The sequence below is a fragment of the Pimephales promelas genome, chromosome 5 (assembly GCF_988280905.1).
Source record: "Pimephales promelas chromosome 5, fPimPro1.hap1.1, whole genome shotgun sequence".
NCBI lineage: Eukaryota > Metazoa > Chordata > Actinopteri > Cypriniformes > Leuciscidae > Pimephales > Pimephales promelas.
Genome location: NC_142773.1, coordinates 18849298 through 18876205, shown reverse-complemented (window position 1 = coordinate 18876205; position 26908 = coordinate 18849298). Strand labels below are relative to the sequence as shown.

The 26908-nt window shown below is 39.8% G+C and overlaps 1 protein-coding gene across 1 annotated transcript in view; it reads left to right on the top strand.

Moving 5' to 3' along the window:
* The first annotated feature begins 4618 nt into the window (after positions 1-4618).
* The window catches only part of gpc1b (glypican 1b), an 86122-nt gene continuing 63832 nt past the window's right edge, over positions 4619-26908 (top strand). The window contains exon 1 of the mRNA XM_039657588.2: positions 4619-5105. Within this exon, the coding sequence (XP_039513522.2) occupies positions 4961-5105 (145 nt within the window). The 5' untranslated portion in view covers positions 4619-4960. The remainder of the gene's footprint in view (positions 5106-26908) is intronic.

Below are 26908 nucleotides of genomic sequence, written 5' to 3'. Positions count from 1 at the left end.
AATAATACCCAACAGGAGAAGAGGAGGTAAAGAGGAGGGCCTATACCATCATCACACACACCATCATAATCACACACACACACACACACACGCGGCTTCTGTTCCTCATTAGGCAGAAGGCTCTTTCATGGTCAGATCCAATAAAACTTGAATGCGTCTGTCTGGAGCAAACATGGGCAGAGAAGCTTATTTGTGTAATTATTGCAGCACAACCCCGTAGCAGATCTTCCGCCACCTGCCACGACAACCACTTCAGCCCCACAGGGGCTCGGTCACAATACCCCACGTCAGCAAGCCCACGTCACTGTGAAGAGGGAGCTTCAAATACTATTATATAATAATTTAAAATGGAGATTGATTTCCTGTAGCAGAGTGGTTTGTTTTTGTATTGTGCATTCAGAACTCTGTGTCACATTGGCAATGAAGCCAGGAAGAGGAGTTCAAGCGCTTCTGACAGATGAAACGTTCTATCTATCCATCCATCCATCCATCCATCTGTCTGTCTGTATAGAATACAATGGATACAATGGATCAAAAGTGACAGTAAATACTTTACATTGTTATACAAAAAAAAAATACATTTCAATTGCTGTTTTTTTTAAATCATCAACTTTCTAATTGTCAAAGAAGAAAAAAGAACATGGTTTCCAAAAAGATTATTGTTCAGCAGTTTTCAACTTCTTGAGCAGCAAACCAGCATTTTAGAATGATTTCTGAAGGATCATGTGATCATTACTGAAATTTTGATCAAAATAAATGCAGCCCTGGAGAGCAGAAGAAAATCCAAACCATGTCCCTTTTCTTGTCAAAATGACATTTATTTGTATTTACACTTTGTATGGTAATTCACATTCAGCTATCTTTGGATACATCTTTTTATATTTGGAAACATTTGTATATACGTATTTGTAAGTATAAAAATATTTCTGAGTAGTGCGTAAATAAACTGTAATTCATTTAGAAGAACTCACAATTGACATTTATCAAGAATAATCTTCTCTAATGTTGAGATATGTTATTTGTATCATTTTGAAACATATAATTCACTGTTCATTTTATCTTCTTTATATGCAATCTATTGTGGCCTGTTTGATTTCTAAGAAATTTTGGTAACGCTTCCTTTTACAGTCCAGTTACCCATGTAAATACTATATGTACTTATTTTAGTTTTTTAACTACAATTACTGGGTAATAACTAGTACTAACCCTGAACCTACCCCTGTTCCATGTACTTACCTTATATTAGCCAGTACTTTCTAGGTAAGTACACTGTAAATACTGTAAAAGGAAGCGGTACCGAAATTTTGTCACATAACTGAGATCTTCTTTGAGTATTCTGACCCATGAAAGACCTCTAAACATTCATTCCCCCCTCTGTACATGTACATGTACTTCTGTGTTTATTATGTGCTGAAAAAAAAAACCTGTCAAATGTTATAAATGTATTTTCCCTTCTTTCTTTTTTTTTACGTCATCTTTAAATATCCCCAGATCCGATCAGAAGAGTCTAATTAAAGATTCAGCTGTGAAGATGATTCATATTTAATCATTCGTTGTCAGACTGATTGACAAAATGCGTCTTTTTTGTGACATCAGACATGTTATGTTGTGATGACCGGTCAGATGAGTGGGCATGGATGAGTCAGCCCTCTCCAAAAGACTTTGATCACATGACCGGACAGACCTGCATTCAGTGGCTTTTTGGCTCTCCGAGGGCCTGACTCACTGTGAGCAAGCTGAACAGCACACAAAAATCCCACAAGGCAACCTTGTGAGACCAGTGTATGGGTCAAGACCAGCAAATCTGATGGACCTTTGGTAATAACTGCACCATGAGATTCAGCTCCACTCAGTTGAGTTCTGCCTCTGTGGGAGAGGATCTGCCACCACTGTTGCTATTCTTGTTTAGATGAGCTGAATTTGCTCCACTCGTTCTCTGAAATGGCATCTCACTGTCTCTCAGGCACAACAGAAAAAAATCCATGTTTATGCACAGACTGACATAAAACTGCATCAAGGCATTTGTTGTGTTTGCTCTGAGAAAATGATATAATGATGCTGAATTGAGCCAGTATGAATGCCTCCTCCTTAAGTTTATTTCCAACGTTATAAATTCATTATTTATAGTATTGTCTGCATTGTCTTTTCTATTCTGCGTGAGCATATGTGAATTGTACCATGAGTGAAAGAAAGAAAGAAAGAAAGAAAGAAAGAAAGAAAGAACAGTGAATTCAGAGTTTAATCTGAAGTCTGATTAGTTTGATTGAATCAGACTTATTTGAGTTTTGATTAGCTTGATTAGCGTTTGTGTGTTGTTGCATTTAATGTACATTTACATTACATTGGAATTGCACTTTTATGCAGTCATCCTAATTTAGATTTCTATTGAGTTTGTTTCAAGTTTGTGGAGTCTATTTTAACTAAAATATTTCATGATGTACATGAATTTCAACAAAACTGTGTACTGTAATTTTGCTCTTACACACACACACACAGGCACATGTTGTGTTTTCATGTTTAATGGGGACTTTCCATAGACATAATTATTTTTATACAGTACAAACTGTAAATTATATCCCCTTAAACTAACCCTACCCCTAAACCTACCAGTCAAAGAAAACTTTCTGCATTTTCACATTTTCAAAAAACATCATAAGCTATTGGGACCAAAAAAATGGCTGCACAAAGACAAGGATTTTGGATATTGCAATTGCAAACCAGACCAAACACACACTGTAGCCTATATGAAGAGTTCAGATGCAAAAGCCTCTAAATGCCATTTGAAATTTTCTTCTAAAATGACCATTTTTATCAAGCTTGTATATTTAAGTTCAGTAATTTCACTTAAATGACAAATAATAGGTAATCTTCATTGCCATTTAAGTGAAATTACTGAACTTAAATATACAAGCTTGATAAAAATGATCATTTTAGAAGAAAATTTCAAATGGCATTTAGAGGCTTTTGCATCTGAACTCTTCATATATATTCTGTGTTCGGGCACAGTATATATATATATATATATTTTGAAAATATAATTTAAAAAGGAGAAAGTCTTTTAGCATTGTGCAGACACACAATTTCCACATCGACTGATATAGATATACATCAGATGTCGATGACACTGTCTGCTTCAGATTTGTGTGAAATATAAATAAAGCCAGAGAATCAACGTAATCATTATCTTAACTGCTAGACTAGAGGAAAGTAAGGGCGAAGTTACATTTAACTAACTGTGTGCCTCTCTGTGAAAGCGTTCTAACCCGCCACACCCCGCTATTCACTCACACACATGTCCCTGGCAGCTCCGCTCACTTGTTATGCAAGTATAATGTCTCATTGCTCACCCATGTAAGTGTCACTGTTTTTTTTTTTTTTTTTTTACCTGTTCATATTCGCTCTCCTTTATTCTCTTTTCAGATCTACATTTCCTGGATTATCTTTGTAATATTCCCGTCGACTTTTGTTTGTGGCCCCGGGGCCGGTATTTTCTGTCAGATTTGTCAAACTGCAGGCTGCAGACATGACTCAGAAAACAGCACGTCTGTCAAGGAATAACTACGGGTGTGTGTATTGTCACAGGCGAGCTCCAGCCTGTTCAAAAATTTACTGCATCTTTGAAGCATTTCAGGATCTGGCCTGTCCGCAGAGGGGTTGACAGTCTGGGACCGTAATAAATATGACTGAGTATTACATTTAACATGAAATAGAGAGGCTGGGACTCAACCTTGTTATTTCCCTCATAAATAATTCAATATAATCTTCCAACTCTGTTATTGAGAGGCGTTTTTGCGGCCAGTAGAAAGGAAGATTATTCCCCTATCCATTTCACTTTATACAGTTTTATTTGAGAATGTTTAGCATCATCTTACAAATACTTTAGATTATATTTAAGATTCTATAATTGCTTTAAGATCACTATATCCCATAATGCAACATGCTTGACCTTGACCTTCCATGGACACCAAAACAGGAAGCAATTTTAGTTGATTTTTAGCTGTGATTTAAATGATCAGATCTCAGATGTTCCCTTTTTTTTTAATGAAACATTTTTATTTTCTAATTGATAACCGTATTCGGCCATTTCCCAAGTCGCACAGGGCTAACTGGAAACGGTTAAAATCCTTGTTCTTTGGGGCGCATCAGAACAGATTAACATTTACAATATAGGCTAGCAGCAATGAGGTCACGTGTGTGCGTTTTTTTTTTTTTTTTTTTTTTGTGAATGTCGTTGAAGTGGTTGAATTTAAAAAAAAATAATAATAATAATTAGACCCGATTTAGTGTCATTCTGCTTCACTTGGATGCTCATGATGCACACGTGGGACATATTCAGTGTAGCCTATAGCCTATATTATGTCCTAATCCTCAAAATTCCCTTTAGGATAATTTATGATTGGTTCCAAAGTACGATTCCAAACTGAATCCCTTATAAAGTTCTTACTTTATGCCTTTGGACTAGACAAAAATCCAGCATAATGACATAAAGTCAGCTCAAACCCAGAGTTTCACTAAATTGCATAATGAATCTCAGAGATCGTTATAATATTCTGTCCTACAGGAGAGCCTGTGGGGAAATGGAATCCCGTCTTCATTGGCCAGCGGGATGATTTGATGCAACATCCTGTGGAGGATCGCGGCGGCAGACGAACCCGATGCCCTGCAGTTGGTGCCTTCGCTCGCTCGCGCGCACGCCCCGCTCCGCCTCGCACTTGACCGAACGCGAGCGCACAGACGCGTCTCCGAACTGTGAGCTCCCGTGAGCGTGTCATTCCTCCCTCATCTCTCACACAGGATCGCGCTCTCCGTTTTAATTCAAACTGTTGCCACTGACTAAGCGCGTGGGAGCGAACCGGTGCGCTTTTGGAAACGGCAGATACATTTCGCTGTGGATGCGTTTGTCCGCTGCTCTTCGCCATTGGATTTGATTCGCACATCACGCGTCTTTCTTCTGTCCAGGATGGGTTTTGCCGTACTGGTGCTTCTGTGCGCTCTCACCGGGCTGGTGTTCGGGGACAGTAAACCCAAGGCATGCTCGGACATCAGGCACTTCTACAACAGCAAGGGGTTCAATCTGAACGGAGTCCCGCAAACGGAAATATCCGGTAGGTGAATTAGTCCTGCTGTTATTCTAGGCAGTTGTGAATGAAGACATTGCATACAACGGCAAACTTTTAATGCAAGTAGCTACAATGCGATTTAAATGTATTTTCATCTTGTTCTTATCAGCAAGCAAGACAAGTTTCATTCACACACAACGCAATGATACACTAAATCAATGTGCAATAATACAAATATTAAAAAGGTGGCAAAGTATACGTTTAGCCTAATAATTCCTGCTGGTCAACTGTTGTCAAATGCTATGATAACTTGCACATGAACAGTATTTGACATTCCCACAGGTCTTTGGACTATTATTTTCCATGACCCAGGATTCCATAACAGTTTCTGTTTTTTATGCTGTCATTTGGTTTGAGTGTGTGGCATGGTTACAGAGATTTACTGGTGATTATGAGATTTCTGCAGTTGCTTATGTTGTGTGTATGTGTGTGTGTCAGGGTGGAGTATTGTCTTTCTCATCCAAAGTTGCTCCATTAGGGTATAGAGTTTTGACTTTTGATTTTTAAGGAGCAAGCTGAAAAGATGTAACCTCACCAGGTGTTCTGTGTGGTTGAAGTGCTTTCACACACACAGAACACCTTGATTTCTTTTTGCTTCATTGAAATTTTCTATCACCTTAGATTCTGTGCTCAGCACTGCAGCCTGAATGTATTTTTACCCATCATCCACTTGCACATGACGCACGAGCTGATCTCGCCCGGTATTCCCTAATGATCAGTAAGTGTTCTCCATTTAGAAGATTAATAGACGTGAACATCCGACGTTAGTGACTGTACATTAATTTGATGGAGATATTATCCTCATAAACACGTACAACATGTCCAGACGCATTCAATCAGAGTGATGCATCGCTACAGTCGCTTCAATCAGACATGTTAACATCGCCAGTGTGGGCTGTGTTTAGACAGCACACTTTTACATGTCTAAGCGATGGTGATCAAACTCCTATCCCTAACATCTCAACCGTATTGAGACAATGAGATTTAATTGAAAGTAATTGTTTCAGAGTCAAGAGTTTCCCCCAGGAAATGTTCTCCAATTAAACTGCAGCTTTTACTTTAGCAGTGATGTTTCTCTGGCTCTCCACTCAAGAGCTGACATACTTGTCCTCCCATGCGTAAAACTGCGGGAATCTGATTTTGGTTTTTGTGAATATTAAAGTTGCATGACTGTTGTCAGCTGGTTGGACAGGAAATCTGGACACAGACTGGGATCTTCTTTAGCGGTTTCTGTGACATTAATGGAATGGCCGGTTATTCCAACTCTTCTCGCTTTTTCCATTCTTTCCTCTGCCGCTGCTTGCCGGCATTAACCTTAGATGGATGAATTTCATTCTGTGTCTTTAATTTTTGATCGGAAAGCTTTGTTTGAATATTTTAAGGCTGGATTTGAACATTCAGCTGGATTGTATATCATCTTTCTCTCTCTGACTCATTTGAGATGAACTTGACACCAACCCTGTGAGAGCAACGTTTGGCCCATGGTCATATTTGTGAGTGTTTATGTTTACCGTGCTTTATCTAGTAGAACACCACAAAGCTTATGCAAAAGCAGCTGTCTTCTATCAGTCCCCATGCTTTCTTGTTTTACTCAGAAGTGAGTAATGATATTCCCCTGGCAGTCCGGAGAGGGGATCCCACCCCGGCAAACTGTGGCACACCCTGCTAATGGCCCAAACAAGCCGAGCGACCCACACCAGAGCCTGAAGTTATGACAATACACAACGATAATCTGTACCTGACCTCATTTCAAGAGTGATTCAGTGACAGATCAGGTCAAGATGGCTCCTGTCAGTTCTTGTTAGGCTCATATCAGGAATCATTTTAGGAAACCAAGCCAAGTTCAGCTCACCTTTGTACTCACCCTCCTTGTATAGTAGATTGAGTTACACCCAATGTAAAGGCTATCATCTTGTAAAATCATGCAAATTGTTTTGATGCATTTGAAAACAGTTAGAGAGCATATAATTGTCGAATATGCTCCAATCATAGATCGCATTTCTGGAATTGTACCTGCAAACGCACCTTATCAGATTAACGGTCTGTCTAAGTTTTTCAAGAACGGGACATTTTGGCGATCTGATATCTGGATGACTTAAAAAAAAACTGTCAAATTGGTTGGAGGCATGACATTGTTGTCAGTGCGAGGCTGTATCCTAAATTGCCCCCTATACCCTTAAAGGGTCACTCCACCTCTGGAAAGATGAATGTGTATTTAAAATGGGTAATTTATGTAGAAGAAATGTGGAATTATTTTTGAATTTGGAGCTTTTTAGACTAAGAAAAGCCAGAAAATGTATTTTTGGCTTATGTGGATGGCAAACAACAACTCCCAGAATGCACTTGCTTCGCTGTCCTAGGAGGCCATGCCTACCGGTAACCGTGCAGTAGGTAAACAACAAGTCTAGGCTACTAGTGAGTCTCCATGATGAGTCTGCCCGAAAATGTGTTTCGAGATCGCCCAAAATGTCCAGGATTCGGCTATTGCGTTCTACAGTCGCCGTTCATCATGTTTACTGTGGCGAGCAGGACGAGGCTAGGGCCGGTGGCGTGATTACCGATGAGCGACACCTGTGAGACGTAAGTTACCGGTCTCGTATCTCTCACTGAGGAGCGGGAATTTTCTTAGGAATGTTTAAACGCACATCAACCGATCACTTTTTTAGCACTCATGTAAACATTCAGATTCACCAATCAGAATGCATTCAGTTAGATTGAAACAAAAGCTGTAACTTACATGTAAACAATGAATGGCGACTGCAGAAAGCAAAAGCTGAATCCCGGACATCGACGGCCGGACATGTCCTTGAAAAATAGGACGGTAACCCCTAAAGTTACTAGCTTCTTGCCTTTCTCCACAGAACAAGAGCCTGCTAGTTTAGCTTCCAAAAAAGATGGCTGACACTATGTGTAATCCCAATCCTCCATAATGCATCCGTCTGCGTATTCAGTATCTTTGTCCATATTTTCAAAAAGTTTCTGCCGGTGAAATCAAACGCACTGGCACTGATCTGTGATAGGTCTGTTCGCGCATTAGGTCCAACCCCCTATGGGCGGGTTTGAAAGGGTGAGATCTAGTGCTTGTAGTCTTTACTGAAACCCTCCCTCTTACACTTCCTCCTACAATGACAAAAAGTGATGATTTTTGCGTCATTGTAGGAGGAAGTGAAAAAGGTAAATAGCGGATTTCTCTCGTCTCTGGGGAAAAAGAGAGAGTGTTGCACGACCATTCAATAGTATAACTGGGTTTCTAACAATGGAAAGCTTAATGCAAATGGGTGGACACTGTTTGAGGGAACAGCCATTTGTAGTGGTGTCCGAAACTATAGTAGACGTTATAAAATGCACTTATTCAATCCTGCAATGCACCATAATAACGAGTGTACGACCGATGCAAGCTCAATGGCTAGAGAACACTCATAAATAACTGTGAGAGTCCGAATGAATTACTGTGTTTGACCAGAAGAAGGACTCACACATCCGTCCGTTTTTCAAACCGCTGGTCCAATGTGGGTACAGCGTAATATCATAGAGGTATAAATTCCTTTTTAATTAATCATTACATTTTTTTACTAAGGTCTATACATAGTTTCCATGACAGAGTTCAATATAAATATTTCCATCTTACTACTGGAGCTGCCAGTTTGCTAAGTTTCAAAAGCATAAACTGTACAAAAGCAGCCATTCCAGCACACTCAGTGTCTGAAAGTCCCTCAAGTGAACTATATTGGTGGACTAATGTAGGGAACTGTAAATGAGGGTATAGGGGGAGCCATGGTGCTCATGTGGGCTACCAAGGTTTGAGCCCAGCCTGCATACCATGTTGGAAATGCTTATCATTTATCATAATGTATCATATATAATAAATTAATTATACTAATCATGAATTTGTACATTGTATATAAACTAATGTATATTTCCTCTGTTCCTGGCCTTTATCATTATTATTTATTAAAATAATATATCATATAGAATTGTTGATCTAATTGATGATTTTTTTTTTGTTGTATGAAAGTTTATTGATGTACTCAATTTCACTCAGTTATTTATTACTATTATTATTTATAAGTTTTATGGTTGTATGAAGCAAATGAAGAGTTCAGATGCAAAAGCCTCTAAGTGCCATTTGAAATTTTCTTCTAAAATGATAATTTTTTATCAAGCTTGTATATTTAAGTTCAGTAATTTCACTTAAATGGCAATGAAGATTACCTATTAATTGTCATTTAAGTGAAATTACTGAACTTAAATATACAATCTTGATAAAAATGGTCATTTAAGAAGAAAATTTCAAATGGCATTTAGAGGCTTTTGCATCTGAACTATTAAATATTATCAAAAATCAAATATTATTTATTGACTCACCTGAAATCTCTCAAACCCCATCCACCATGATGATGAGGTTTAGCGCCCCCTAGCTGTGACTCTAGAGTCGGCAGTGGTCATAAAGCAGCTGTCATTAGTCATGTTTAAGTCATGGACACAGGCGAGCATGAAAGCACTAATGAGGTCCCTGAGCAGTGCCGGCCCGCTGGATGATGGCCGCAAGTTTAACTGCTGGAGGCGAACCATGCTTGCTCAAAAGCAAAATGGCCCATGGTAACATCATAGCAGAAGTTCTTTGTGCAGGAATATTTCAATATTTAAGTTGCATGAGCAAAATTGCTCTAGGGCATAGTATAGAATTCCCCTTTTTATTAATGTTGTGTGTGTGTGTGTGCATAGAAAATGCATTGTATTTTGTATTGATTTGTTGTAAATGTGTATTGATTTGCATGCATTTAGTTTTGGGGTCACCCAACATGCTTTCACAGAATTTGTGCATTTATCCTCCAATCCATAGATGAATTAAGAATGGGGTATTCCTAGACTCTCACACATGCACACAGACACAGAGTGAAGTGTTTATAGTGCTGATGCAGTAGATGTTGAAGGCATTACGCTGTAATCTGCCCTCTGGAGCCTGAAACTCACCACATAGTGTTTGATGTCACGCAGAGCCGAGAAACCACTCGACACACTGCAGCAGTGAAAGGGGGAAGACAAAAACTGATATTGAGACCCTGGTGCAATCTACTCCTTCCTCTGTCCTTTCTGTCCCTAAAAACAGATTGTTGGACTTTAGAAGTACTAGTATTTTATTAATTTCTCCCTTGATGTCTTGTTCCATCCCTGTTGCTCTGCTAAAAAAAAAAAAAAAAAAAAAAGATTCTTATGACTAGCAATGTTGTGTTTTGGATGTTGCTGTCCTGGATAATTTAACCCAAAAATTTAAAATGGTAATTTACACATTCTCATGCTGTTAACCTGCATTACTGACTCATCATTAGTTTCTCTTTTCCATGCAATTACAATTAATGGGGACCGAAAAGCTTTCAAGTTTAAAAAAGGTTGCAAAAGTACCATAAAAGTAAAAAAAAGGGTCCATATGATTCTTGCATTATTTTTCAAGTCTTCAGAAGTCTTCTTTGTGTGTAAATCAGACTGAAATTTGAGTCGTTATTTTGTGAACCTTTTACCTCCATTGAGCTGTTAACCACCAAATGACTCAGCGAGTCACTGAGCTAAATGGAAAAAAACAGTACAAACAGGAGTTTGATTTGTGAACGAATCAATCAGACGGGTTTTGTGAAACGATTCATTGAAAAGCTGCAACTGAAAAGAGATTCAGATGTTTTTAATTGAAGAATGTCACAGGAATGGAATGGAATGGTGAGGTGGAACAAGGGTGGTTTCAAAAAAAAATCTTTTAGGATAAGCTATATTTTAACCAGCCATCTCTAACCAGGCCAGTGTGAATTAGCATGGTCCACTTGTCTTTTCAGCCGAGCGGATCACTTACCAGGAATTTGTCTTGAATGCAATTGTACCGTTTTAGGCAGACCCTGAGTTTTTTGGTAATTGGGTAAAACATAAAACTGTGTGTCAATACAAGACCTTGGCCTCTCTCCCAGGATGCAGTCCACTGCTGAATATGATACTTCTGAAATCAGATAACACCAGGACAGTGCCATGATGTAAATCTGCAGTCCAGAGCGAGGCTTATTGAATTATCTAGCCACTAAATGTGACAAACTGACTCAGATTGTAATACATGCAGTGTAATGTAGTTCTCAGTCTTCCTGTGAGTGAAGGACTGCCCTCCCAGAGGAGAGAGAGAGAGAGAGAAGTGACAGACCAAGGTGACATTTGGACGAAGACATTTTGATGGATTTGCTATTGTGTGACATCCTTTTAAGGAAGAGAGAGAGAGAGCGACGAAGGGTCACATCCCCCCCATAGCTGCTACCTGTGTACATACATGACAAAGCCTGAACGATATGGCACATACTGATATACAGGGTTCAAAATTAGATTTGTTTGCGTTATTTGAGTTACTGTCATCTTTCTATAAGCTCAAACCAGTCTGGACATTCTACTCTGACCTCTGGCATCAAGAAGATATTTTCATGAGACCAATATCTGTAAACTCTAGAAATGGTTGTGAGTGAAAATCCTGGTTTTGGAAAAATTATAAGTACAGTATGAAAGAATGGATGAGAGGGAGCATGGAGAATCATTTTTACACATGAATTAGCACCTCTGAGTCCAGACCTCAAATTCATTGAAAGTCTTTGGGATGTTCTGGAGGAGACTTTACAGAGTGATGGACTCTTGCATTGTCAATACAAGATCTTGACCAAAAATGTATGCACCTCTGAAAGGAAATAACATCACAACATTTATTTCCATCAATATGTGTCATCAATATACTGCAAATCTTGTCTTTTTTCTTAATATAACATACTTTAGTCAATTTGGTTGACTTTAACTTCAGACTACAATGTTGAATGACAAAATAACAATATAAAATTCATACACTAGACAGTTGAGTTCATTCATAAGTACATAGTGTATAAGTGTGTAGTGTGTCATTTGTGATACAACTAAGAGGTTAGTTAGCCCCTGCTGGTAGATACTGTAAATACACCTACTTGGTTCATTTAATTGAAAAGGACTTCCATTTCCACAGCCGCCATATTGAGCATCACATATTTGCTCATTCATTTTTCAATGAGTGGTCCATTACCCCCTTATGGAAGCTTGTTTACACCTCAAAGAAAAATAAATAAGAATAAATATGTTGGTATTTATATATTTATTGAGATGAAACAGGGTATATTGTTTTATATTGTATATGCAGGAAGATGGTTGCAGCAGTTATGTTATGAAACTGATCTGGATTCCAGTTGGCTGAGAACCTAAATTCAATCTATAACTCCTGATTGCTGTACATTATTATTGAGTCATGATTTAGAATAACAAAGCACAAGCAGCACATGGAGTTCAAGTAATGACTTTCTGACAGAACAGTAAGTGCGCCAGAGCTTGTGAATTCTTGTTTTAATTTTAGCATGTGTCTTAGTCTCTGGCCTGACACTCCTAACAGCAGCCTAACTTTAACCCCTGGAGACTAAGCGCAAAGCTTCTCCAGATGAGAGCAGAGGGAAGACTTGAAAGAGTCATTACATGCGCTACAATCAAAAGGAAGTACAGCGAGAGCATTCTGGGGGATTTGGAAGGGCAGTGTACTCTCAAATGTGAAACTCAATGGGGCTTCCTGTTAAAGCTGGGCCGAACTCCGCTTTGGATATTCACAACAGCGAGCTTGCAGAGGAGAGAACGTGTTTGGTTTGGCTGGACTCTCAGCAGCTGTAGGGAGGTGTGGGAAAAGGAGAGAGATTTCACCCAATTCATTATGGGAGACTCTGACGTAATAATGATCACTAATGCTGCTTATGAGAAACATTTAGCTTGTACAGCGACCTCATGAAAATCGTACAAGTGCCAGTGCTGTGGAAAAGCTGCAGGTGGAAGCCTTCACAGAAAAACGATAGCTCTGTCATCCTTTATTCTCCCTCAAATCGTTCCAAACCTGTATGACATTTATTTATTTACTTTTGCAATAAAATCAGGATGCATTTAAATGTAATACAACAAATTGAACAGAAACAGCTGCAAAATGGACCAGACTTTGTTTAAAAAGTCTTGTTACAGAGCATTGTGTGGGTTGATTTTTATTATCAGTCAGCACTCAGCAGAAGGAACCAGTGAGACGATTGTGTGTATCTGTTGAAATCAGCTATGACAAATTAGTTCCTTATCCCAGAAAACAAAATGTTATGCAATTCATAATTTTGTAATGCTGTAGTTGTGTACTTTCCTTCTCCTTTGGCTCAGATATTAATTTATTATGCCTCTAATGAGAATTTCCTTTGTGCTTCAGAAGATGAAGTGTCTTTGAACAAACAGTGCTCTAATTGCAGGCTCTGTCCTCCCTGAGGCAAACGCAGGTTAAGTGTGGTGTTGACAGCTACGGTAGAGATGGAGAGGGATTTTCATAACTCCAGTTCATGGGTCAGAGTTACTTAGGAATGAACTAAAGGTCATGTTAACTGAATATTTTCCATCATTAACTGAATGTTTTTAGCAGTGATGGAAAACTCTGAAGGCCGGCCAGCATTTTGAGAGATTACACTGAGGGTGATCTACTGTAACTGTAATCTGTCTATCTGTCTGTAGGGACATCCAGTTAAACATCTGTCTTTGTGACATTCACTTTTGACCTTTAAGTTTAGTTTAAGTTAAGTGTAGTTTTTTTAGGCTTTAAAGTACTAGAATAGTGATATTTGGCAGAAATCTAAAACTATAATTACCAAGGCCATTTTTTTGTAAGGATACTTCGATAAAGGATGCAGAAATTTGCAATGTTCAATAATGTTTAAATATAACATTTATATCAGTAAGTCTCAAGTGAAATGCCAGTAAATATGTTAATGGTTTGTAGTTTACTGCTGTACAGTTTTATATCAAGGAAATGCAATTTCCCTGCTTGTCTATTGTAGACACATTTTTGTTACACATATTTAGCCAATGTACTGAATATAATGCATTGTGTACAATGTTGTTATTTTGTTTCTAATAAATGCCTTATACTGAATTGGCAGAGATTTATAGTATTGTTAGTTATTGAGAAGCACAAGTGTATGTGTATGTGTGTGTGTGCTCAAGGTTCTACTCCTGCATTTCTACTCCTAGAACCTTAAAAGGAAATCAGCCATCTTGGTTGAGTTTTCTGGAGTTCAAATGAAAAACCGGACAGCTTGCACCTAAGAGGCCTGAGAGAGACTGATGAGCTGAATGACTTTTTGGATACCGATACGTCATTAAACCACCAATGCCTAGAAACCCAGAGCTGAGGTCAAGAAGGCCAGAGCTGAGGACAAGAAGGCCAGAGCTGAAGACAAGAAGGCCAGAGCTGAAGACAAGAAGCCCAAAGCTGAGGACAAGAAGCCCAGAGCTGAAGACGAGAAGGCCAGAGCTGAAGACAAGAAGCTGAAGACAAGAAGCCCAAAGCTGAGGACAAGAAGCCCAGAGCTGAAGACAAGAAGGCCAGAGCTGAAGACAAGAAGCTGAAGACAAGAAGCCCAAAGCTGAGGACCAGAAGCCCAGAGCTGAAGACGAGAAGGCCAGAGCTGAAGACAAGAAGCTGAAGACAAGAAGCCCAAAGCTGAGGACCAGAAGCCCAGAGCTGAAGACGAGAAGACCAGAGCTGAAGACAAGAAGGCCAGAGCTGAAGACAAGAAGGCTAGAGCTGAAGACAAGAAGGCCAGAGCTGAAGACAAGAAGCTGAAGACAAGAAGCCCAAAGCTGAGGACCAGAAGCCCAGAGCTGAAGACGAGAAGGCCAGAGCTGAAGACGAGAAGGCCAGAGCTGAAGACAAGAAGGCCAGAGCTGAAGACAAGAAGGCCAGAGCTGAAGACAAGAAGGCCAGAGCTGACGACATGAGGCCCAGAGCTGAAGACAAGAAGGCCAGAGCTGAGGACAAGAAGGCCAGAGCTGAAGACAAGAAGGCCAGAGCTGAGGACAAGAAGGCCAGAGCTGAAGACAAGAAGGCCAGAGCTGAGGACAAGAAGGCCAGAGCTGAAGACAAGAAGGCCAGAGCTGAAGACAAGAAGGCTAAAGCTGAAGACAAGAAGGCCAGAGCTGACGACATGAGGCCCAGAGCTGAAGACAAGAAGGCCAGAGCTGAGGACAAGAAGCCCAGAGCTGAAGACAAGAAGTCACGCATGCAGCAAAGAAGCTGCAGATGTCATGAGACAAACACTACCGCGAGACGGCTGCATGCGCGAGCACACGTGATACAGTGGTCGCCTGTCAGTAACGGAGTGGCAATCAGGAGAGTCAGATCTATTCCCGTCGGGCCGGTGGTGTTTCGAGGCCGCGAGGGCCGGTCTGATAGTTATACATTGCAAGTTATTAGCAACACAATCCAGAGGTCTCTGCAACGGCGATAGTTTGAAGCGCGTGTCCGTGTTCGATACAAAACATCAGCAAAATGATCTATCGGCTATATGATTATAATCAGAGCATGTGCATGTTAGTGATTTATTTATATTAGGTTATTACAGCATTAAAGAGCACAGACCTATGCAAAGGAGGTGCATATGAAACGCCTTGTAAGAAATACTTTCCTTTTCAGGAAAAGTATCGAAAAAGTGTCGAAAAAGTATCGAAATCTCAATACTTGACTTGGTATCGGTATCGAAACAATAATTTTGGTATCGTGACAACACTAGTCAGAGCTGAGGACAAGAAGGCCAGAGCTGAGGACAAGAAACCCAGAAGCTGAGGTCAAGAAACCCAGAGTTGAGGACAAGAAGTCCAGAGCTGAGGACAAGAAGCCCAATGCTGAAGACAGGAAGGCCAGAGCTGAGGACAAGAAGCTGTAGACAAGAAGCCCAGAGCTGAAGACGAGAAGGCCAGAGCTGAGGACAAGAAGCACAGAGCTGAAGACGAGAAGGCCAGAGCTGAGGACAAGAAGGCCGGAGCTTAGGATAAGAAGGCCAGAGCTGAGGACAAGAAGCCCAGAGCTGAAGACAAGAAGGCCAGAACTGAGGACAAGAAGCTGAAGACAAGAAGCCCAGAGCTGAAGACGAGAAGGCCAGAGCTGAAGAAGAGAAGGCCAGAGCTGAGGACAAGAAGCCCAGAGCTGAAGACAAGAAGCTGAAGACAAGAAGCCCAGAGCTGAAGACGAGAAGGCCAGAACTGAGGACAAGAAGCCCAGAGCTGAAGACAAGAAGCTGAAGACAAGAAGGCCAGAACTAAGGACAAGAAGCTGAAGACAAGAAGCCCAGAGCTGAAGACGAGAATCCCAGAGCTGAAGACAAGAAGGCTAGAGCTGAAGACGAGAAGGCCAGAACTGAGGACAAGAAGCTGAAGACGAGAATGCCAGAGCTGAGGACAAGAAGGCCAGAGCTGAAGACAAGAAGGCCAGAGCTGAAGACGAGAAGGCCAGAGCTGAGGACAAGAAGGCCAGAGCTGAGGACAAGAAGGCCAGAGCTGAAGACAAGAAGGCCAGAACTGAGGACAAGAAGCTGAAGACGAGAATGCCAGAGCTGAGGACAAGAAGGCCAGAGCTGAAGACAAGAAGGCCAGAGCTGAAGACGAGAAGGCCAGAGCTGAGGACAAGAAGGCCAGAGCTGAGGACAAGAAGGCCAGAGCTGAAGACAAGAAGGCCAGAACTGAGGACAAGAAGCTGAAGACAAGAAGCACAGAGCTGAAGACGAGAAGCCCAGAGCTGAAGACGAGAAGGCCAGAGCTGAAGACAAGAATCCCAGAGCTGAAGACAAGAAGGCCAGAACTGAGGACAAGAAGCTGAAGACAAGAAGGCCAGAGCTGAAGACGAGAAGGCCAGAGCTGAGGACAAGAAGCCCAGAGCTGAAGACAAGAAGGCCAGAACTGAAGACAAGAAGGCCAGAACTGAGGACAAGAAGCCCAGAGCTGAAGACAAGAAGCTGAAGACAAGAAGGCCAGAACTGAGGACAAGAAGCTGAAGACAAGAAGCCCAGAGCTGAAGACGAGAAGGCCAGAGCTGAAGACAAGAATCCCAGAGCTGAAGACAAGAAGGCCAGAACTGAGGACAAGAAGCTGAAGACGAGAATGCCAGAGCTGAGGACAAGAAGGCCAGAGCTGAAGACAAGAAGGCCAGAGCTGAAGACGAGAAGGCCAGAGCTGAGGACAAGAAGGCCAGAGCTGAGGACAAGAAGGCCAGAGCTGAAGACAAGAAGGCCAGAACTGAGGACAAGAAGCTGAAGACAAGAAGCACAGAGCTGAAGACGAGAAGCCCAGAGCTGAAGACGAGAAGGCCAGAGCTGAAGACAAGAATCCCAGAGCTGAAGACAAGAAGGCCAGAACTGAGGACAAGAAGCTGAAGACAAGAAGGCCAGAGCTGAAGACGAGAAGGCCAGAGCTGAGGACAAGAAGCCCAGAGCTGAAGACAAGAAGGCCAGAACTGAGGACAAGAAGCCCAGAGCTGAAGACAAGAAGCTGAAGACAAGAAACCCAGAGCTGAAGACGAGAAGGCCAGAGCTGAGGACAAGAAGGCCAGAGCTGAAGACAAGAAGGCCAGAGCTGAAGACGAGAAGGCCAGAGCTGAGGACAAGAAGGCCAGAGCTGAAGACAAGAAGGCCAGAACTGAGGACAAGAAGCTGAAGACAAGAAGCACAGAGCTGAAGACGAGAAGGCCAGAACTGAGGACAAGAAGGCTAGAGCTGAAGACAAGAAGGCCAGAACTGAGGACAAGAAGCTGAAGACAAGAAGCACAGAGCTGAAGACAAGAAGGCCAGAACTGAGGACAAGAAGGCTAGAGCTGAAGACAAGAAGGCCAGAACTGAGGACAAGAAGCCCAGAGCTGAAGACAAGAAGCTGAAGACAAGAAACCCAGAGCTGAAGACGAGAAGGCCAGAGCTGAGGACAAGAAGGCCAGAGCTGAAGACAAGAAGGCCAGAGCTGAAGACGAGAAGGCCAGAGCTGAGGACAAGAAGGCCAGAGCTGAAGACAAGAAGGCCAGAACTGAGGACAAGAAGCTGAAGACAAGAAGCACAGAGCTGAAGACAAGAAGGCCAGAACTGAGGACAAGAAGGCTAGAGCTGAAGACAAGAAGGCCAGAACTGAGGACAAGAAGCTGAAGACAAGAAGGCCAGAGCTGAAGACAAGAAGGCCAGAACTGAGGACAAGAAGCTGAAGACAAGAAGGCCAGAGCTGAAGACGAGAAGGCCAGAGCTGAGGACAAGAAGCCCAGAGCTGAAGACGAGAAGGCCAAAGCTGAGGACAAGAAGCCCAGAGCTGAAGACGAGAAGGCCAGAGCTGAGGACAAGAAGCCCAGAGCTGAAGACGAGAAGGCCAAAGCTGAGGACAAGAAGCTGAAGACAAGAAGCCCAGAGCTGAAGACGAGAAGGCCAGAGCTGAGGACAAGAAGCCCAGAGCTGAGGACAAGAAGCCTTCAGACTTTAAGCAAACAAATTTATAGTGTGGCATGTATACACTTAGTTATACTCAATCAATAATACTTAAGTATAATATTTTTTACTAGGGTTTGTTTACTTAACTGCCAATAAGTACCAATAAGACTAGAACAATTCTGTGCACATATTATCAGTACAGGTACAATAAAGCAGGACAGATGCTGTCATGTTCATTTGTAATTTCTCTACTGAGCAGGAAATTTCATCACAATTGTTCAAATGCTATCAGTTTCTATGCATCGTCTTTTAGATACAGGCCCTTGAGACAGTGGAGTGTGATGTATTTTGTTCTCTGTGAGTTTGATGAGATTGATGTATTTTTAGATGTTCTAAAGCTCTGGGCGATCCAGTTATCTCCCTCATTCTCTGAAGAAACAGCTATTGAGATAATTGCACAAAAAGAAGTACAAACTGTCATCTTAGTTGTGCAGCAGTCTGTGTGTAATTACAGACAAAGCTGGAGTGCAAATTCTCTCGTTTTCTATTTTTAATTCTCTCTTTCTCTGAGCCAAAGTTGTTCATAAATAATACAGATAATCCAGCTTTGTTTTGATGTAGATAGTTCATGCTCAGTTGAGTTTGTGTGTGTGTGTGTACACAGTCCACAGAATGTATTTGAACACTTAAGTCACACTTAAAATTGCATGAATGTCTTTGCAATATAAAACTAAGTATCGAACCAAGTGGCATTCATATTAAACAAAGATAGCACACATAATTTTTCAAGCAAAACATTTCTCACAAATAAGTTAAACTAGTAGATAATGTGTTAAACTTATAACGTCCATACTGTAGTTAATGTGATAAACCATGTGCTTCATGCAGCACTGTCTGTTTAAATCCCATGTTCAGTGAAATGACACTGCTGAGGGTGATGGCCTACTGGCTCTAAACTCTCTCAAGCTGATTTATATTATATGCATGTTTTCCAGTCTGATGTCAGAATTAAGTGATTTCCGATTTCCAGTCTGTCCTTCCTTCCTTCCTTCCTTCCTTCCTTCCTTCCTTCCTTCCTTCCTTCCTTCCTTCCTTCCTTCCTTCCTTCCTTCCTTCCTTCCTTCCTTCCCTCCCTCCCTCCCTTCCTTCCTTCCTTCCTTCCTTCCTTCCTTCCTTCCTTCCTGCCTTCCTTCCTTCCTTCCTTCCTTTCTTTCTTTCTTTCTTTCTGTTCTCCTCAGTGACCCAACCACATGGCATCACTCAACAAAATTGAATCACAAATCCACACAGGAGAAAATAGATGAGGGAGATGGATGGAACGGGGGGAGAAAGAGCAATGCTGACACATCAGTTTTATCAATGGTTCTCCTTAAAGTCATTACAGTACATTACATCTCACCACGACACAAGTCCATCTCTTTGTTGCTTTGTATAGAATTTCAGAGCTGATTTATAGTTTACTAGAAAACCTATCCCTGTTCTTTCAGCCTTTACCCCTTTTTACTTTTCTATCATTCCTGTACCTACTCTCAATTGTGTTTGAGAACTTCAAACTTATCTGTAAAAATGTTTCCAGCATATTGATTTTTGATTTTCAATCCATTATAAGTAAGAAAACACTATTAAGATGGATGCATAATGTAAAAAATCTGAATGGAGCTGCAAACGTCAGTGTTTTTAAGCATGCAAGAGTGCATATCTTCGATTTCCAAAGGTCTTGGATGGTTTTAATGACAATTAAGTTGTCAGGAGTTTAATCGTGGAAATCCTATTTTAATTTTTTAAAAATAAATATTAACACCTCTAAATCCATCAGACTAGACCAACTGGGCCAGTGAAAACTAATTATTTCACAGATAAGACCTGCAAACCACTTACATTCTAAGAAAAGTCTGTAATAGGAAAAAAAATAGGACACAATATACTGTTACTGTGTTATGAAGGAATTTTCAGTATTTGGTTTTGTCAGATCAGTGTTAACCCTGTTGACATCATCATGTAAGTGACAGAGCCTACTATAATCTGGCGGTCGTCCACGTTGGTCGACGTCTGTCAGTGTCGTGTGAATTGTCCTTAATGTTCATTAATCAGACCAAATACAATTAAAGAGAAATATTAGATGTGGCGATCATGGGCCAAAGGCAGAGCTGATTCCGGACTGCCCTTTGTGCGGTGACAGGCGAAGGCGTCCTGTCCTGATCTCTCTCTTGTGTAAGTGAGTCATTCCAGCTGTTGGGAATCACAGTGATTAGCATTGTTACATAAGCAAAGTGATTTCTGACTGTTGTTGATTTTATCTGACGTCAGGCATGACCTATTTTGTTTATGTGTTGGCTGAGTAGAAGGGTGTTGCATTTGTAGATGAAGAAATGAGAGGAAAAGACCAGATGAGGTTAAATGAGTCACAGAGTAGTGATATCGTATACTTGATCTTTCCAGTTTGACCAAATGGACCTTACTGCAAACAGGATGGTTTTGGCCACAAAAATGTGCCCAAAATTCCCTCATATATATATATATATATATAGTAGATATAGCTCACACACAGCCCATGTCTGTCAGTGGATGTGTGTGTGTGCCGGAGGTGGACACTGTCTGGCTTTTCTAGGCTTTAGCTGAAGCAGCAGACGTGACAGTTATTGATCCTCTTCAGGGATCAGCTAATCTGTACCTGGCTCTTTGAAGCTTGCGCTAATGTTACATTTGTGCTGTCATGTATGATTTCTGGGATTACTTGGGAGCAGGAGCTCGGGACATTACACCTATGTTTGTGTGTGTTAAAGGCTAGGTTTGTCCAGCATTGTCAGACCTTTTACGATACTGCGTAAAAAAGGGAGACTGTCTGATTGACATGTATAGAGACCATCCACAGTTCATTTTGTTTTTATGCACCATTTAGAGGCTGGATTACCTGCAACTGCATCAGATAGTCAGTATACAGTGGTTGTGCTGTCTGAGGCTGAGATTCGGGCTCGATCATTGTGAAAAGTTTGGGAAAGATTGTGTGTGATTATTGGGTGTTCTGTGATCCATGTGTTTTGGATGGCTTAGTGTAATTTCTTTCATAAATAATGAGTGTTTTATGGTTATTGATACACTCCAGAAACATCAGCTCTGTTTGAAAGCTGACTCGTTTCCAATAAGCTGTTTATTGCATTAATTTGTAATTTTCTAATTTCCAGCCAACTGAACAGATCCGCCACATCTGCACTGGAAAAAATCACGGCTGTTAGATTTAAGGTTTTGTAGTTTTTGCATTGTTGATTCATCTGAGCACATTTTATATTTCCATGACCGCTGATTAGATTTAAATGCCAGCGCTTTGTTCTTGATAAAGGAGCATAAACCACTAATTCATCATTTGTAGACTATCAATTACAATGACATTTTCATACAGACTCTTTTTGGAGGGTAAATATTATGATTATGTAATATATTTATATGAAAAGAGCCACTGTTGACTGACACTCTGAGATTCAAAACATGGGGAACGAGAACTGAAAACGAGAACTTTTGTAATAACTGTAGAATTTATCTTAAAAATATATATTAAATCGTTGCTTACGCAATTAAAATGTATGTGACTCAAGGTACCTACAGTATAATATACACACAGTATATTTAAGTAGATGTCACACTTTATTTCAGACCAAATAAGAGTAATAAGCAATAACCAGTTTCAACATACTGTCAATTTTTGATACATTTTACCATCATATGATTCATAGAATAATGTTATGCGAATATCATCTAAAAGTAGAGGAGCTTAGCAAAAGGTCCATTGCGATCCTCAGAAATACTGAAAGAAATTGTATGAAGTCACAGTGGAAGCAGAAATTCCTTACTAAATTCTTTAAGATTGATGGTGATCCTTACTTGGAAGTGAATTGTCACATTTTTGGAATGACAGTTAACTGCAGTTACTGCTCACGCATGCTTAAATTAATTTCTAATGTTTGGTCTGTGAAACTTCTTGAATGTTCTTTTCAGCATGTCATCAGGTTCCCATCACATTCAGAGGCCCAAACGCTGTGCTGTAGTGTTTCACTTTTATTGTAATCCTTCTCTGCTGGCCATCATGGGTTAGATTATCACAGTGGGAAGCCTTGTCGTTCTGATGCATGCTGGGAGTCTAATGGCATCATGTTGAGATTGAGCAGAGATGGGCCATGATACAGTGCGCTTTACTGCGGTCTCAGATTAAAGTCTTTCACCAGTGATCAGATGACAATGAACGTGTAGACAGAAACTCAATGTGCCGCGTGTTTGAAAAAGATTAAACTACACAAAGACAACCACACAAAACTCTTGACAATCACAGTCTGGAGTCAAAGGAAACGGCAGATGTTTATTTTATGATCCCTGTCTTGGTTACTTTAGTGTGTGTGATAGTTTCTGTAAGGTTTTTCAAAGTTTTAAATATGAACTCTGAAGAAGGAAAACAACTTTTTTGAAATCGAGATTATACACAATCTGAAAGCTGAATAAATAAGCTTTCCATTGATGTATGGTTTGTTAGGATAGGACAATACTGCTTGAGATACAACTATTTAAAAATCTGGAATCTGAGGGTGCAAAAAAATCGAAAGTCTTTGAAGTTGTCCATTTATGTTTGCGATTGTGATTTTTGATAATTTTGACCCACACTATGTATTGTTGGCTATTGCCACAAATATACCCGTGCGACATGTGACTGGTTTTGTGATCCAGTGTCACATTGTAACCGTTCTCAGCTGGAGTGCCCTTGAGAGTCACCTGAGGGTACTCCACATCAGACTATCATTGTTCACTCACAACTACATTTCCCATAATTCACCGCCCGGACTCATCATCCCTGATTATCACATTCACCTGTGTCTCATTATATTGTTTAGTTCACCTCATTTAAGCCTGGTTCACCTCATCATTCCCTGCAAAGTCTTGTATGTTATTCTACTGCATTTCTGAGCGTTTCCTTTGTTTTCTTTCTTCCTGGTTCTTGATTTCTGCCCGTGTCCTGGTTTTCCCGTTCCTGCCTCGCCCTCTGGATTTGTTTGTTTGTTTGGATTGCTGGCCTGTTTATGACCTTTGCCTGGATTCTGATTACGATTTGGATGAACTTTAATAAACTGCATTTGGATCCTCAACATTCTTGTCTTTGAGCAGTTGATAACACACATATTGAATTGCATGACATTGTAATGTGTTTTAGTATTTATTTATTTATTTTGGTAAAATTGAATACATAGTTCCCACTTGTAATAATAGTTTTTTTATTATTATTTTATTTGCATGTTTAAATGTTAATAATAAAAAATTACTGGGGTTCCACCAATTTTTATCAATGAATTTCCATGATTTATCCTTTTTTTTTTTTTTTTTTTTTAAATGGATTGCTGTTTAAATTTTACAGTTGTTTGTCATGTTCTACGTCCTAAAAAGTATGCTTTATTAGTGAACAGAAGTCTTGAAGAATTCGACAATGGCCTGAAATTTAAATGCAAAGTAGAATGTTTTGAGTGTTTTTTTTTTTTTTTTCATTCATACAATGAAAGTCGAGGAAAGTCACTGTTGTTTTGGACCTCACTGACTTTCACTGTATACACACAAAAAAAGAAAAAGAAAAAAACCCCCAGAGAGACATTTAAAAAAAAATAGCATTGGTTGTGTTTCACAGAAGAAAGTATAAGTCATACAGGCTTGAAATGACATTTAGAGTGAATAAATTACAGATTTTAAATGTCTCTTGAAGTGGAAAAATTTTTCAAATGTAAATGGCTTTTTAAACTCTAACCCCGCCATTTGATGGAATTGACTCAAAGCTTCCTTTCCATGTTTTATGGCGCTATTACACATCTTCTGAAAGACTACTGAATCTCCTAATCAAAACACGGAATCTGAAGAAAAAGCAGAAACAAGTGATTTGTAAGCTGATGCATAAAATAACTCAATCATCCACATTAAACAGTATATAAATCAAAACTGCCTAATGTTATCGAATTAAATGTTGACCCAGGACAAGGTACTGTGCAAGCTTGGGGGGTGTTGATGGTCTACTCCATCTATGTTATGATCATCATTCTGAATCCAAAAACTTTTTTTCCACTTTTTGCTCAAAATGTTGCTTTTTAATTAAACTTGCTCACATAAAAAAAAATGCAGTAGTCTAGAGCAGAGACTCTGTTCTTTCTTCTGATATATTGTATTTTCAGATATTCTGTTGGCCTTGAAACTTTTGTGAAAATTATCAAAAATGCTGGTGGTAGCGGCAACTTAAAAAAAAAAAAAAAGAAGAAAAAAAAAAGAAAAGTAAACTATTAACTATTATAACTTGACCTCTTCTTCTACTTGGCACCTGTGTTGATCTTGTCATGGTTTTATGCGAAAGTGAGGACAGTTCATGCAGAAGCCAAACCCAGTGTGACGGTTGTGTGAGCGAAGTGTTTGGCCTCTGTTGGGTTTTGGCACTGACGTGATGTTCTGTACAGCTTGATGAATTCAGTGTTTGTTCTTCAGTCTAACTAAAGACAGACGCACATGCGAAGAGACACAAAACACAAACAGAGAGGGAGAGAAAGATATTGCAGGGTTTGTTTTCCCGTGGGATTAAAATGCCTCAGATAAATTGAAAATCTGAGGAACATCAAGGCGGTAATCCTGTTCTTACAGAAGCTTCTTCCCGCCCTCTGTTTTTCCTTTGCTCATCTCTCTCTGCATCCACCCTGTATCCATCATTCTCTCTCCTTATCCTTGTCTCACTCTTCTGTTTTTTTTTCTCCATCTGTCCCTCTCATCCTCCTCTTCCTGCTTTTCACTTGTCATATCACTTTCATCGCTGCCCCCTCTTGATTTTGATGAATCATTCTTATCTAACAATAATGGAAATGTAATTTAATCTTGATAATTTAATAAATAATAATTAAATTATTTTAAGTATTATTAATTAAATGAAATTGATATTCTTAATAAAATAATATAATACATTAATTATAAAATCTATTTTAATTTAATTTTGTTATTGATATTGATAACAATAAGAAAAAAAAGTGTATTCTAAGAGAGTAAAAAAATAAATAAATAAATAACTAATACATTTAGTAGGCTAAGTATTTTAATTTTCACAATTAGCGTCTTTAAAATGATGCATGTGTAATTTTGTGATAAGATGATATATATATATATATATATATATATATGAAGAGTTCAGATGCAAAAGCCTCTAAGTGTCATTTGAAATTTTCTTCTAAAATGATCATTTTTTATCAAGCTTATCAGTAATTTCACTTAAATGGCAATGAAGATTACCTATTAATTGTCATTTAAGTGAAATTACTGAACTTAAATATACAAGCTTGATAAAAATGGTAATTTTAGAAGAAAATTTCAAATGGCATTTAGAGGCTTTTGCATCTGAACTCTTCATATATATATATATATATATATATATATATATATATATGTATGTATGTATTTGTGTGTTTTCAAAAGCAGAGCTGACGTGAGTGGACTTTATTTATGTCCAGCACAAAAGCAAGGAAATAATTCATGCAGTGTTTATCAATATTCCTCTAATCATAGTCTTTGGGATCCTATAATGAGGGCATCAGCGATCTGTACTTCACAATCCTCTGGAGAATGGACTAAACTAAATCTATATTTGATGTTTCAAAAGAAAATGTGAGGGGTGCTTGTGTTCATGCAAAAGTAGAACAAAATTCTAACCTAGTAAAAACATTTAGTCCACACAATGTAGACAAAAGCAGACCCGCACACAGAAACAGACAGAAAGCACGTTGTTGTTGTTTACCAAGAGCAGATTCAGTCTGGCAGCCGGTAAAGTGTGTTTATGTGTCATGTACGTTCAGATTAAACTGCCAGCAAACATCAGCTCCTCTGACAGCCTGTAATTTTGAAGTGAGCCTGTCCAGACAGGCAAGTGTGTGTGTGGACTTTGTTCAAAAATATGAGCAAGTGCCACTTGCTAAGTCTCAGTATGAGCCAGTAGTGCTCACACTTAAAGGGATAGTTCATCCAAAAATGTAAATTCTCTCATCAATCACTAATTTGTTCATCTTCCAACAATAAGGAAGAGAATTAAATCTGAGAGATTTCTGCCTGTTCACTAAAAAGCCTATTCATCCAAAACTCTGATGCTCCAACGCATTCTCATCCCAAGGCGTCATAAACTGAAGCTTTTGCCAATGTGTAATACATCCGACGCACATGGCACGCTTTAGAGTCAATATAAAACGCACAGAGTATGGGTGGGTTTAGTTCTGGGGTAGGGTTAGGGTTAGACCACTAGGAGGCGCCTTCTAGCCCATTTATGGGTGCCATGTGCATTAGATGTCTACGCATTGGCAAAAGCGTCATTAGGATGTCTTGGGATGAGAATGGGCTGGATGCTCAACTTGCTTGACGTGCGAAAACTCAACTCGAGAGTGAACTTCATCAATCAACCATGCTTCCTAGACAGCAACATAGTCTGGCCCACATTCGGTACGCATTGAATCCATCTGTTCCAGA